The 15,291-nt window shown below is 41.6% G+C and overlaps 1 protein-coding gene across 1 annotated transcript; it reads left to right on the top strand.

The window, feature by feature from the left end:
• Window positions 1–223: 223 nt before the first annotated feature.
• Window positions 224–15,019, top strand: prdm1a (PR domain containing 1a, with ZNF domain). The gene is made up of 7 exons (XM_015052901.1): window positions 224–605; window positions 3,246–3,578; window positions 5,459–5,578; window positions 6,541–6,793; window positions 11,280–12,346; window positions 12,546–12,674; window positions 12,782–15,019. Exons 1-7 carry the CDS (start codon window positions 246–248, stop codon window positions 13,385–13,387), a joined length of 2,868 nt encoding a protein of 955 aa, XP_014908387.1. The 5' UTR covers window positions 224–245; the 3' UTR covers window positions 13,388–15,019.
• The last annotated feature ends 272 nt before the right edge of the window (window positions 15,020–15,291 follow it).

The raw sequence follows: 15,291 nt of genomic DNA, 5'->3' as shown, positions 1-15,291 counted from the left end.
GACATCCTGTGACGGTGACTCAACACTTCCTTTATACAAGCACGCAAACACACAGACACACACACACACACACCCACACGCACACTAGACACAATCGTGCACAAGTACGCGCATACATGTTGTTTACATTTTAAACTTGGTCAGACATTTCCACACATGAATACAACTAATCACACAATCACTTTGTGATTATCATGTAGAAAAATCATTATTTTGATGGAAAAATAGGAGTTACATTTTTAGCTATGTGCGTGCGTGTGTTTGTGTGTGTATGGCTCATGGCCTCAGGTGAAAGCCGTGTGAGAAGTGCTTTGTGGGTGTGGCTTCAAGTGAGAGAGCAAGAGAGAGAGAGAGAGAGAGGGAGAGGGCTTAGTCTGAGAGATGTTGATGTTGTCAGGCATTTAATATCAGGTCTCCAAGTGGATCACACACAAACTCCTGCCCAAAGAAACTTGAGAGCTCGGTGTGGAGTATCAGCACTCGGAGTGGGAAGGCAGAAGGGGAGAACTACACCTGTCCCGCATAAACTCTCTATCCTCACAGGCAGACTTCCAGAGAGGATCCCAGTGCTCGTCCCTATGTGTGGATGGGACCAAAGTTACACGGTGAGTACAGAGCAGCTCTGAACACCCTCGCCTTCTCTGTAGTTTTACTAACAACTGATTTAGAGCGCAACATAGAAAATTGTACGGGGTTTTATCTAACTTATTTGACCTTTTTTTGACACTTTGTGTACACTTTATGATTTATACTGAAAGTTGTGAACTCCAAAAACATACTGTCAATTAAATCAGAATTAAAAAACAAAAAACAACTTTGAACTTTTACTACTTTTACAGTTACTACAAACTTTAAAGTTTTTATTATTACACTGAAATACGTTTTTGGACAAATTTCTTAAACTTTTTTTGTTTTTTAGCTGGCGCTTCTGGGGTATTTTGTAAATCTATTCCTGGGATTGTGTTAAAATTTAGGCACTTTTTGCTTACTTTAATATATTTTATTCACTACTTTAAGCAAAAACAAGTTTAGTTTTTCCAGTAAAGTTTCTAATTTTATAGGTAAATTCATTGATGAAATAATTTAAGTATTTTTTTATTTTTCTGATTAAAAACAATCCATCCGTGCTTGTCAAAGTTTAAGTTTGAAATCCTTCTGACTTTGTGCAGGTTCAGCTTTTAAATGTTTTCAGTTGGTCTAAATTCACGAGAGATGAATTGTTTCTTGGTTCTTGGTTTCACTATTAGTTTTCGATGCTGCAGCTGTTATGCAAAGGCAGGATTCGCAGTTTTGCTGAAAGCAGAGATATTAAAAGAGACATTTTCATATGTGATCACTGTTTTGATTTGATTCATTTCAATGGCAAATAAAGAGGAAACGTCTGGTTATGCGAGTTTTCAGCTGCTGTCTGGGAAAAAGACGGACTTTTCACTGGGAATTTTATAGTTTTACAAAGCAAATTATGGATACTGTGGCTTTTGTTGGATTTTAATGTATTTTGGGAATTTGCTCTGTTTGTGTTTAATGTTTAGAGCGACTTAAATTAACTTTAACATGCTTTTTTAGCATGGGAGGTCAGTTTTGCAAGAAAAAATATTCTCTGAATCCAGGATGCTTTTGCTTTTTTGTGGCTTTTAACTGAATCTTAATTAAAGCAATCTTAAGTTTTATAATCACTTTTCAATCAGAAACTTGTTTTACTCTTGGGGATCAAAACCCCGTTTGCTTTAGCCGAAGCCACTTGGATGTGAAACAATTTTCTTTCTTGTGGCTTCAGATAATTTCACAGAGCGAAATGTGGTCAACGAAGATCTGCTGCTTTCCGCTCTTCAGCGTGGGACAAGCAGCATGTTGTCCCCTGTGTGGATTTCTGCTCCTGTGTGTGTGTGTGGGATTGTCTTGGGTGGGATCGTGTTTGAAGTTTTGTTTGCGCTGCCGTGGCCCCCCAAATGGAAAAGTTTTTTTGACGCTCCCTTCCTCATCACTTCCCCCGTGTCCATTACCAACACACACACACACACACACACATTCAGACAAGAACACACACGCCAGGAGTTTGGATGATTTGCCGGTTCCTGCTTTGCCACTCTGCTTCCAATTTTAGCTTCATTCAGACACAGACAGCATTTCCTTCCTCCGTCTTCAACCCATGGGAGATGTGGGTGAACACGGGGGTCGAAGAGCGCAGAGACATGGGAAATATTACATTTGCAATATCTGAGTAAATTCAGCTGTCGAGAAATATTAGTTATACAGAATAACTGATAAAAAGGAAACATGACAATTTCTTGTCAGAAAAAGAATGAGTCATTATATAGAGAAGTGAAAAACACAGGAAAATTGCTGATAAACAGATTTGGTGTGGCCATATTTTGACTGGTCTTGGAAACCGTTAGACAAAAGGATAGTGAAAGTGTTTAAGGTGGAAAATATCAAGTCTGATTTCCAAAACTTATTTTATTTCACTGAATATGAATGTACAAAACTATATATAACTTGAATACTAACTAAAAAGTTGAGGGTTGTTTACTGATTTTTATTTTTTTTTTTTTTGCTACGTTGAATTTGTATCTTGCTTGAGGGCAGTGGTCATCTAATCTGGTAGTTTTATGTCATAGAATGAGATAAACGTGGAATAAGTTTCCAAAAAATGTCAAACAATCATCAGATTCCAAAACCAAATCAGGTTATGCAAGTGAAACATGAATGAATCGTTTCCCAAATTAGTTACCATTTAGTCGAAACGGCAGACGACACATTTACCGCCTGATCCTTTGTGTGCTTTTGCGCTTGTGTGTGTGTGTGTGCGCGTGCACATGTGTTTGTGTGTGACTGAGGCATTACTCAACCCCCCCTCTTCCCACTGAGTCACCACATATAATAATCACGGATCTTCCTCTCCTCTCTTTGTCTCTACTTATCACAGTGTTTTATCATCTTTCATTTTGATCTCTTGTCTCCTTTTTATTCCTAATCAGTTCTTTCCTCCCACCTCCTTTCATATCCTTATCTTATTTTTTCAACGATTTGCTGATTTTGTACTTGTCGTATTCTTAGGTTTTTTTATCGTATGTTTGGTATTTTTCTGCTCGTCACGGTTGTCTTGTTTTTCCATCTCTTTTTTTCTTTTACTTTCCATTTAATCTCTCTCCTACCTCACTGTTCACTTCCAGATGGAAGTTTTAAGAACTTTTATGAAGAAGAGATGATGAAATGTATTTTTTTCTCTTTCTTACCCCGTCCAGGCGACCTCTCATAGCTCGGCCATGTTGACCAGTGAGGGGGCGCACGCTATGGAGCAGGATGGCACAAACCACAAGATGGCCTCCACAGCTACCAGCACAGGTTCGGACGGAGCAGAGACAATGACCGACACCGACGTGGACATGGACATGGAGATGGAGGAGGCAGACATGACACATTGGGGAGAGGCAGAGTTTGAGGAGAAATGCACATACATCGTCAAAGACACGCCATGGGAGGCGGGGCCAGACGCTGACTTCGCAATGACGACGACTAGAGCAGAGGCGTCGCTGCCCAGAAACCTGGTCCTCAAACACCTGGCAGGCACCAAGGAGGTCAGACTCCCACACAGTCACTCACACAGTCCTTTGCCAGCAGACAGGAAAACTTTCTCCCCCGTCTCAACTTTTCACACACGTCCAAGCAGAGAAAGCCCATCTGTACGTTAACAGGGGCGTGAGTCAGTTGTTGATCATGAAACGGAGAGCAGGAGGTTGCCGAGTCTACCTTGTAAACGCTCACATACACATACAAACACGAACACAAAGGAATGTGTGTGAGTGGGATAAAAACTGACGGAAGCAAATTTTACACAAAAACACATTTCTTCAGCTTGAATCTTTCGTTTGAAACTCATATGTCAGCTGAGAAGATTACAGTGATTTAGCCCTGAAATGTGTGTGTCATGCCATAAACCTCTCACCACCCTGAAATATTCATGCCAGCAGCCAGGGGGCACTGTACAGCACCTTAACGAACACCTTAGACTTCTAATATCACCTTTTAAGTTTAGCGACTAAGTTGCAGGAAATTAATTTAAACCTTTTGATCTGGAGTTGGAATTGGACATGAAAAAATAAAAAATTACTAACATAATTCGTCTTTTAATCTTCCTCAACTCACAATCAGCCACCATGACCTTCTTGATGAATGTAAAATGATAACATTTCCCTCTCTATTTCTTTTTGATCAGTCAAAATGTCAGACGGCAAAAGGTTAAAACTGAAATAGGGCAACCTGAATCAAAATAACACTCTTGTAATTTGTTAAAATAAAACATAAAAAACTCACGGCGGCTGGCTCCTGAAAGTTCACATTTTTTATTAAAATGTTCATTATACGTGGAATAAGAAGCTGTGTTCATTTGCGTCTTAATTTTGCTGCAGAATTCTGAATTTTGTGTCAGATTGAAACAAAAGTATGTGTTTTTTATTTTTCCTTTTTAAAGCACCTTTGATGCATTTTGCGTTTTTTTTTTTTCCAGGGTGTTTACACCAGTAAAAATGTGCATGACTGCAGGTCAAAAGTTTCCAGCTTTGTCAATTTTGTTACTGTGAGTTTATCAGTGAAACGGTGTGATCGCATAGATTTTCTCATCAGGGGCTTATCAATAAGGAACTGAGGTAAGAAGGGGAAGTAGAATGGTGAAGAGGAGTGTGTTTTGCTTACGAGCTGATACGCTATGAGCTAATATTTAGTTTGACCAGCAGAGGAAGAAGGGACAAGCTGATGAAAGAAAACTGTGTTTCGCTCCAAAGACATCAGGAAAGAACTAAACGACTCAACAAGTAAGGAAAGAAAGCTTGTGTGCAAACACTAGCACAAGCTTGTGTCTGGTCCTGTGAAGGGAAAAGAGGAAAAGGGGATTTCCCACGTCACCAGGAGAACAAGGGGTTTGGGAAAGACTCGTGTTTGCGTGGGTTTAGCTAGAGAGAAAAAAATGTGACCGTGTTTCTCGTCCATCCATGGCTGGAGTCTAGGCAGAAAATTCCTTGCAATTCTCCTCTTCCTCTTCTTTTTCTCACCTTGTTCTGTGATTCAATCAGATCATAAAGCAAAAAAAAATGAGAAGAGAAAGGATTTTTTTTCATTTGAGTAGCCGAGTGTTTCCCCTGAAGTATTTGAAGTGGCAGTGGTTTAGGTTTGATGTGGCGATCATTGGAGGTGTGACAAGAAAAAGAGATTTGAAAGAGAAAGAGATTTTTTAGTTATTCTTCAGCCAAACATTCGAGCTCGAAGTCATACGAAGCGTGCCCATATGTCATTAATCATCGTCTCTGCTGACAGCTGGTTGATTGTGTGTTTTTGGATCTAAAATAAAGCCTAATGAGTCTTGTCACTGATGCACAACAGTTTCCAAAAACAGACGCAAACTTTGCCATATCTTACATACAACATTTTTTACCTGCTTGTGTCTGTGTGTGTCGCCATGCAGGTGGTCGGAGTGTGCAGCCGGGAGTACATCCCCAAAGGAACCCGCTTCGGTCCCCTGGTGGGTGAGATCTACACGGCTGACAGCGTCCCAAAAGACGCAAACCGGAAGTACTTCTGGAGGGTGAGTATGCCGGTTGAAAATACACACATTTCCTCAGAAGCCCGAGAGACCCCTTCCTGTGACGTCTCTCGCTTCAAAAGGCAGTCAGTTGAACAGGAAACAGGGCTTTCTGCTTGGTGTGTGTGGGGATGTGATGTCACCTTCACACAAATAACATGCCACACTAAGGTTCCTGTAAATCCACACGTACTGGTACATGGTTAAAACACGCTCCGTCACTACCGGTAACTGACAATGAGACAACACACGCTCACGAACCACCTACATAGTTGTTCTACCTACACACTCTAAGAGTGTGCGTGTGTGTGTGAGTGTGTGTAGTGGGTTTGACTCGCTTGAAAAGAAAAAGTGTAACCACAAGCAGAAACTTAACTCATTAAGGTTCCATTCATGCTCATATCTCACTTTCTCACACGCAGCGAGATGACAGAAACGAGAGGCAGAGATAGGGGGAGAATGAAAAAGAAACACACAAGGGGATGGGGGAGGGTGGTAGGTTAAAAAATGAGTTGATCCTTCCTTTCCCTTTTCAATATAAAAGAGGATCTCCTCCTCTGTGATAGACTTTCTGTCTGTCTTTTTTTTGCCTCGCGGAAGGTGATGAAGACGGAGAGAGATGGTAAGGGGTGATAGAAGAAAAAGGGTTAAGAAATGTGGGTTAGATGACATTTACTGCAGATGGACTAATTGTGTTTGATTTGTTAATTTGATGCTTTGAACTGAGATAAGACATGTCTTTACAATTGTCTCATTTAAAGATTTACAGTAGGTTACTTGTTCTTTTGATGATGTAATCAATTTATTGGCTTTGTGCTCCATTTTTTTGTTGTTGTTGTTTGATTCAGGGAAATGGTGGTAAATTTTACAAGTTTAAAAGTAAAATGTTTACTTTGTAAAAGGAAAATATAGCTCTTGTTCTTGTAAAATTGATCAAAACAAATGTTATTTTTCTTTCATTCCAGATCTTTGTGGATGGTGAGTTCCACCACTTTGTGGACGGTCTGGATGAGACCCGCTCCAACTGGATGCGGTACGTCAACCCGGCCAAATCGGCGGCAGAGCAGAACCTGGCAGCATGCCAGAATGGCATGGAGATTTATTTCTACACTGTGAAGCCCGTCCCAGCCGGCGCCGAGCTGCTCGTCTGGTACTGTCATGACTTCGCCCGTCGCCTGAGATACCCACCATCAGGGGAGCTGATGATGCAAAAACTCAGTAAGTTCAACAACTCTTTGTTTGCCATCTTTTCATGAGAAATGAGGCTGATAAGAAGTGCTGTGGAAATGTCTTTCAGTTTCTTCTTCACAATAAAAATCAGTGGTTTTATTAGAAGCCTAAAGGAGTGACCGGCTTGCATTACAAACATTAAATCAATCGGCAGTGCATGTCCATGTGTCTTGAATGTGTCCTGTCGCCGCTATTAAAGCCTGTTTTTGAGTGTAGCTATGTCTCCTTCCTCTCTCAGCGTTAGTCTGTCATTATCTCTCTCTCTCTCTCTTAAACACACACACTTACAAAAGTACAAGATCAACATCCTTTCATCTCTGTCAGTGCCATCGCTGTACTCTTGTGTGCGTGCGTGCATGTGTGTGTGTGTGTGTGTGTGTGTGTGTGTGTGCCAGTGACAGTGTAATTACACGCAGGGCTGTATGGCCCCTAATGCCACAGTCTTACACACTTAAAGACCCACTTTTAACATAAAAGTTCTCAAACACACACACACACAGTCTTCCTCGGCCTCAATAAACGCAGCAGAGACAGAGTGTTTGCTTGACTCTGTCTTCATTGGCAGTTTTTATTAGGAAGTGAGCTAAAAGTTTGTTTGTATTCACAAAATGATAAAAAAAATAAAATAAAATAATGTACAACAGCGACTGTTAGTCATGAGTCTGAGATTTTACCTGAAATATCAACAGAAAAATTCACCTCACAACCAGATTTGTGCCACAGCAGACTCACTGCAGTCATCCACTGTGGCTGAGCTGATCAAAGAGTGAGGGGGCTCTGAGGGAAACAAAGCCTGAGAGCAGGAGTTGAGTGGTTTCCAGGTGTGACTGCAGGCTAATAGCAGTCTTAAGGTGGCAGAGGAACCAGCACACCCAGCCAGAGTGGCTCCACTACCCAGGGAAAAATGCGCATGACCTGGGGACAGACACAGGAGGGATCCCCTGATCCCCTCCTCCTTTATCTCAACACATTGTGAACTTACTATATGAGTCGTCTTTTAATTAGCCTCATCTGTCATTTGAGCCCCCGCAGGCCTCTGCTGACCTGCAGCTGACTTTAAAGCAGATTTCAACTGAATTTTTGTTTGCTGCACTTGTCTCTTGTCTCAGGGCTCGAGCTTTAAGTTTCAAGGGCTTTCGTTCGTTTTTTTTTTTTTTTTCGTTTTTTTTTCCCTCAACCATCTGAATTTACATTCCTAAAATGAGTAAAACAATTGTCTGTTACGGTGGCTCTATGAGCGAAGCAAGAAATAATGTCACTGACTGACTGAGTAAAACCAAGAAAACCACAATCTTTCTGACTAAGTAACGTTAGAACGAAACTCAGTTAAAGGGCAAAAGGTAAAAGAGGAGGAAGCTGGCAAGAAAAGTCCTTGTCATTGCAAATACTAAATATGTATAATGTGCAAACCAATAATTAATGCTGGAAGTCTACTGTATAATCTTTCATGTTCAAATATCAGCAGCAGGAGGGAATGAAAGTAATTTCAAACAGCATGCATACATTAGAATTATAACCCGCGCATGAACATTTGGGTTACAATTTGGGATAGCCACAAACTCTAATGCATTCCAGAAGGATTGTTTCTGAAATCCCACACATAATTTTGCAAAGTGGATGAAAATGACACATTTTTCAAAATAATTTATTTGCTCTATAAATAAAATCAAGTGCCACAAAATTGCTGACAGAGGTCACCAAACAGAAAAATAAATCCTACTAGCATTTAAATTATAAATTGTACTGAGGTTCAAAGTAGGACTAGGTTATAAAACAATATTCTCAACACATCCTTCATCAGAAGACCAAAAAAACCACAACACAAATACAAATCTACCAACACAACTTTAACTTTTTGTCTGACATGCAAAATTCATGGTGGAGACAGAATCCTGCTATGGAGTCATTGACAGATGGAAAGAGTTACATTCAAAGCAATCTTGGAAGAAACGTTTGACAAGGCCACTGGTTAAGTTTTCAGTAGAACAGTTTAGTAAAAACCTAGACACAAATCCAATTGAGAATCTGTTGCAGTACTGCAAACAGTTTTCCTAATTTGAGTAACCCTTTGCAAAGACGAATGGACGTCAATCTTTACATGTGCAAAACTGGTAGAAATATTCCCCATCTGATTTGCAACTGTTCTGCAAAATATTGGCTTAGTGAGGAATACCACAAATGTGTTATTCAGTCATAAAAATCTGTATAAAATACACAGATGTTGAATGGAGATTAATACATTTTTATAGCTCATAGTTCAAGTCTTTTCCAGGCTTTAATAGTACCTTTGCACATATTGTCCACATAGCTCCTCACAAAATGACATAATTCTTTGCACAAATTGGGCCACTTGTCCTATGGGGGGCGCCAGAGTTTCTGGCCAAAATTATATGACATCCTGTAACACATTCCTAAATGGTGGGAAGAGACAACAACTGTTGGCTGTATCATTTCTCTTTGCATCGCCTCTTTCCAGTACAGTCATTACAAAACCAGACGTGTGTGTATGTGTGAGCAAAATGACTGGGCATGCATCGCTGTCTCACTCCCTCACTTTCTCCTCTCCCTACTTCTCTCGCTCTTATTGCTGCCGTCATCTTGCATTCTTCAAGTTTTAGCACTCGAGAGCACCTGTCATCCGTGTGTGTGTGTGTGTGTGTGTGTGTGTGTGTGTCTTCAAAGATATTCAAAGAACAGTCTCTCTTCCCACACTCATGCTGATATAAGGGCGACATGCCGACACATTTACACCCTGCTTTTCATCTCAAACACATGCAAACTCACACATAGTAGTCTGTGTGTGCGTTGGCCAATAACCCTGATATATACATGTCACTTAAAGAGACCAGAGAGGAGACAGAGGAGGGTTTGGTTGAGCCGCACCTCCTACCCACTCGGCTGACTACTTGAACTTCCTGGCAGAAGGGCCGTGTTGACAGATTGATATCTCCAAGATGGCCGACCTGTTTGTTTTCTGAAAGAGGGATGAAGGGAGGAGGAAAAAGAGGAGGAGGAAGGCTAACTGATAACCCCAATGTTTACACACTGTCGATATTACTGGTGAAAGGGTCACTGGTTGAGTGCGTGTGTGTGTGTGTGTGTTTGACTGGGAAGGTGAATCGTAGGGGGAAAGAGAGGTAAATTTCACCAGTGCTGCATTTGGGATTTTCTTTGACAGCCTCCATTTCTCTCACACACTTTCTTACAGCCACACACACACACACAGTCCCCTCTGGGCGACCTCATGGTAAAGACTTAGGTGGGCTGTAAAGGAGGTTTAAGATAATAGGTTGCTGTATTTTAAGGCTCGTCTGTGGCAATTTAGCAGCCGAGATGTGCTACTAACTGACATCCCAGAGCTTTTAGTATGTGTGTTAGGGAGCTCCCCTCCCTAATCCACTCTTTCATCATCGGGAGGCGACTGTAGGTGTGAGTGACTAAAGGGAGGAAGCTCTCTAATTTACCCTTCGACCTCGAAACAATAGCAAATGGCCAGAAAAAGCTGGGGAGTAAGCGCTTGATCAGAAGTGTGTGCAAGTTGTTCAGAAGAGGAAGAGTCAACAAATCAGACAGAGGCCTTTGTCTAAAGGCGCCTCCGTGTGTGTGTACCTTGTCACATGGGGTGGGGCGTGTTTGTGTGTGCTCTGAAGAGGGCAGGTGGAGGCCAAGCTTTTTCTGAGGATATCTTCAGCAGGAAACCCTCCATCAGTCCTGTCTGTCTGTCTGCCACCATTCTGATATTATCTTGATTTTATAGGCAAACACGCATCACATGCCCCACACACACAAGCCCTGGAGGCAGATGTCACGCCTCACTTCCTGTGGCTTGGTCCTTACCTTGCCCCTCACCCTCGTTCATCACTTCTGTCAACCTAATTAGTCTACTGAGTTAGTTATGGTGTTCCTTCATTCAATTCAGTTCATCCATCTAACTCCAAATCATATCAAATGTCATCTTGAGACACTTTAAAACCCGGTCCAATTCATGTCAGGTTACACAGAATCCAAATAGATTTAGATCAAATCAAAATCAATTTGATTCAGTCATTTAGTCAGATAGTTTTTGGAATTTATACTATGTATTTAGACCTTATCATTTTAACATTAATATGTTCAATAACCTCAATGATCCCAGCGAAACATTTTACAATGTGAGGGTAAACAGCGAGTTGGGGGCGTGGCCAGCAGCAGCTTATTTAGATTTAAAGTGACAAGAAGCTGTAAAGGAGGTCATTCTGAAAGGAGCTCAAAATAGGTAGAACTGACCAGACAAAAATCTCAATATTGAAGAATAATTTTGTGTAAAAAAAATATAATGAACATATTTTGTCTGGCCCATAAACCCATCCTACCCTGTTCATGGAAATATAATAGATTGCTTTTAAAACACCTTGTTAGGATTTAACATGTCTTAAATGTGGGCTGCCATCTAGATCTATTTGATGACTAATTTTTTCTTGGTTTGTCTTTACAGAGCAGTCACTTATGGAGGTTAAGCAGCAGCATGTGGACAGAGAGGACAGCACAGTTGAAATGTCCAGTATGTCTCCAGTCTCAATGACTCCCACTCCTCCCAAGAGGGAGCACAGTGTCCTGTCCATTCTCCGTGGCACCAACAGCACCTCGTCCTCCTTGGCCCCTAAGAGGGAGCCCAGCCGCCCTCTTCCCACCCGCCCACGTTGTGCTGATAGCCCGGAGCGGCCCTTGTACCCCCGTGCTCTCTACCCCCTTCTCAGACCACATTTCCCCCTCTCTGAAGACTTGCTCAAACCCAGCCATCCTGGTTACCCCTTAACTCATTCCCCTGGCAAACAGTCATCAGCCACACCAAGCCCTTCTGCAAGAAGCAGCCCAGAAACCAGCCCTCATAGTAGCCCTTCTGGTCCAGCATTATCACCAGCTTCTATTTACCCTTACCCTGGTTACTCCCCTCCATCTGCCCCACTCCCCTCAACATTCTACCCTCCTCACCAGTACCCGCGTTATCTCCTACCACATCATTATCCTCTCCCTGGCGGTGGTGTCCCAACTGTAGGAGGGATTTTCCCTAGGATCTATCCAGTGTATGGCACCCTAATGCCCCCTCATCTAGCCCTCTTGCCTTCTGACCCTGCAGCAAGGCGCCTTGTAATACCTGAACCTGTGCACCCCTCCTCAATCTCTGCCCACAGAGACTATCTCCTGCCCGGGCCAAGAAGTGCCTTCTCAACTGCTACTTTGAGAGACAAAGCAGGAGTTCACAGCTCTTATCCAGGGCACCCTAACCCACACGGACCAGCTCACGCTCCCTCCAGCGGCTCTCCAACTGCCGCCATAGCACCTCCCAGCGAGCAGATGCCAACCAAGCCTACCTCAGCCCATATGGGAAACACTAGTGAACGTCACCCAGATGAAGAGGCTATTAATCTGACCAAAGTGAAGCGTGGTGCAGGGTCAGCAGGATACAAGGCGTTGCCTTACCCTCTGAAGAAGCAGAATGGCAAAATCAAGTATGAGTGCAACGTGTGCAGTAAGACCTTTGGGCAGCTGTCAAACCTGAAGGTAAGACTTGAGATTTGCTCTGTTATTGCGTTTTAACATCATGCCTGCTGATCTGATTTGTTACCTTGTAATCATTTGTGCACTCTGAAAGGCGTAAAGTGTAATCAGCTGGTAGTACAACAGGCTTAAATTAACTACTTCATAATAATCAAGGTTATGACCTGAAGAAACCTAAGCAAATATGCTTTTTTTCTCATAGGTTCATCTTCGGGTGCATAGTGGAGAAAGGCCATTCAAATGTCAAACCTGTAGCAAAGGCTTCACTCAACTCGCTCATCTGCAAAAACACTACCTGGTTCACACTGGGGAGAAACCACATGAATGTCAGGTGAGACAAAATGTTCAAAAAGAGCTTATTGCCTAGATGGTTTATTTGTAATAACTCACAGGTAACAAGCTGCTTAAACCATGTTTTAATGTGATCTCCCGTTTCAGGTTTGTCACAAGCGCTTCAGCAGCACCAGCAACCTGAAAACTCACCTACGCCTTCACTCAGGGGAGAAGCCTTATCACTGCAAGCTCTGCCCCGCTAAGTTCACCCAGTTTGTCCACCTCAAGCTGCACAAGCGCTTACACTCCCGCGAACGTCCACATAAATGCCCCCACTGCCACCGCCACTACATCCACCTGGTTAGCCTGCGGCTACACCTGAAGGGCTACTGCCTGGCTGCAACCTCTGGTCCTGGCAGTCCTAATGTTTCAAGTCAAGCTGCCTTGGAAGAGGTGCACCGCGCCAACGAAGAGATTGAGCGCTTCGATGTCAGTGAGCACGCTGAGCGACTGGAGCAGCTGCAGGGGTCGGTGGAGATGGACGCCATGTTGGAGAAACAAGTCTTGGGGATGCTGTGGAGGGAGTCTGACCTTAAGTCCCCCAACTTCCACCCCAGTTACAATGGCACTGCCACCGATCTTCTGTCTGCAGGTTATGGTCCATTCGAGTCCCCGAATGAGACGTCAGTTATCAAGATCCGCCGCAGCAACCCCATCTCACCAGTTGCTGCTAGCATTACCGTCAAGCAGGAGTCAGAGGATCATGCTTAATAGACTATTTTTATGTGCAAGTCACATGAAAAATTGATTTTGAACTGCATGGTGGACTTGTTGCCAGGAGCAACAGCTGTAAATAAATAATTATCTATTGTCATCCCCATGAACACGCCATGCTTTCAACCTATCAGGGACTCTCACACTCAGGGCTGCAAGAGACAATGTCCCATGACTACTTAGTGATTTTAGTGTTTATTACTCCTAGACAATCACCTAAAAAGGATTTTTTTTTCTTTAATGTAATTAATATAATTCTATATGAATTTTTCAATGATTTTGTCTTTTTTCGAACATTCTTGTTTTTGATAAATTACTTGTTATATAATCTAACTTATTATGCATTTAATTTTGTGTCTTCAAAAGCAATAAGTGAATGGATTGCTGACTAATAGGGTGAAAACAATTATTTCTGTTGATGTTAATTTGTTTTACCCTGTCTCAATTTCTCTGTAAATATCCACTCTTTCGTTGCCCTTATTAGTCTCCTCTGTGTCCATTCTGCACGGCTTATCTATTTAAATACCAAAAATAAAAGTAGCCAGAGGAAAAGTAGAAAACCTTGCCTACTTATGGCACATACAGTAAATTAGTTCATTTCCAAGGAAAAGCGTTATTTCAACCTGTCTGAATCGCTTTCCAGAAGTGTCTATGTCATTTTCTGATGCATCCTTAATTTAAATGAAACAAAAAAGGGCATTCAGTTTTTGTATATTTTTTCACAACAGTTACCTCAGTGTGGATGTGATGATGTGTGTGTTTGTGTGTTCAAAGGGACAGCTGAAGGTGGGAGTTTTTTATTTATTCCTTTTTTTTTCTACTTGAAGAATAAACCAAACTGAACTGGAGAGCACCTCTTCATGCAGTCCAAAGGAGCGGCATAGCCCGCTTAAAATGTAGCACATAAACGGACTCAGGAGGCTGATTAGCTGTCATTTCCCCTGTTTTACCTTTTTTTTTCTATCTTTATTTTTTTATGAAATCATGTTAGTACCCAGCAGGAATTTTAAATGTGTTTGGGGAGCTACACTAGATGCTAAAAACCAAACTTCACTTGGCTTCAGTTTCCAAAATAATCTAAACAGGGAAAGAAGGACTAAAAGAATGAAAATGCTGAAGAAGGGAAGATGTACGTTGTGTTGATGATGAAGTGTTTGCTCCTGTTTTTGTATATATTTTTCATGTTGTTGCTGTTATTTGTTGTTTTATTTTTGAAAAACAGCCCCATCAATCTGCTGCCTTGTTAACAACACCTAAGCACCTCGGCCCTCTTTTATGCACTGGCCCCCCTCCTACTTTATTCCTTCAGTGCCGATGCTTATATAATTTACACTGTGTACAATATCTGTAAACCTGGTCAAAACTGCATTAAGAACCAGCTTAATGTTACTGCAGCAGCTGTGATTTTCTGTAGCAGGTGCACTTCAATAACCTGAAGTTACTTTTACTTTTTCATTATGTTTCAAATGTTCGACCAAAGCTTTCCTCTTTCTCTGGTCAGAGTTTTCGCTCCAGAGGAGAATCCCCTAAAATACCTGTCTCTGTTTACATGCTGGTTTACAAAGTTATTTATGTGCAAAATGTCAAAAAGTGTAAATTATGATATAAATGTCACTGCTCTAATCTAAATTCAAAGGCTCTATGACTCTTCATTTCTTTTTTGTTGTTGTTTTTGTTATTTAATTTTTTTACTATGAAAATTAAACACAGACAAAACTTATGACTAAAGTTTCTCCTTGATATATTCTCTTGTAAAAAAAACACCTACATTTTCACAATATTTACCCACTAACTTCAACAACTTGTGAGCTGATCAATTAATTTTATTTTTGAACAGATAAGCAACAAATATTTCCGCTGATGCCTAGCATAATGTAATATTTTAATTATTATGACTGAAG

This window comes from Poecilia latipinna, unplaced genomic scaffold, assembly GCF_001443285.1.
Source record: "Poecilia latipinna isolate Pla-1442-1.1 unplaced genomic scaffold, P_latipinna-1.0 Scaffold1144, whole genome shotgun sequence".
NCBI classification, from domain to species: domain Eukaryota; kingdom Metazoa; phylum Chordata; class Actinopteri; order Cyprinodontiformes; family Poeciliidae; genus Poecilia; species Poecilia latipinna.
The sequence above is the reverse complement of the archived record's forward strand: the minus strand, read 5'-3'. Positions and strand labels throughout refer to the sequence as shown.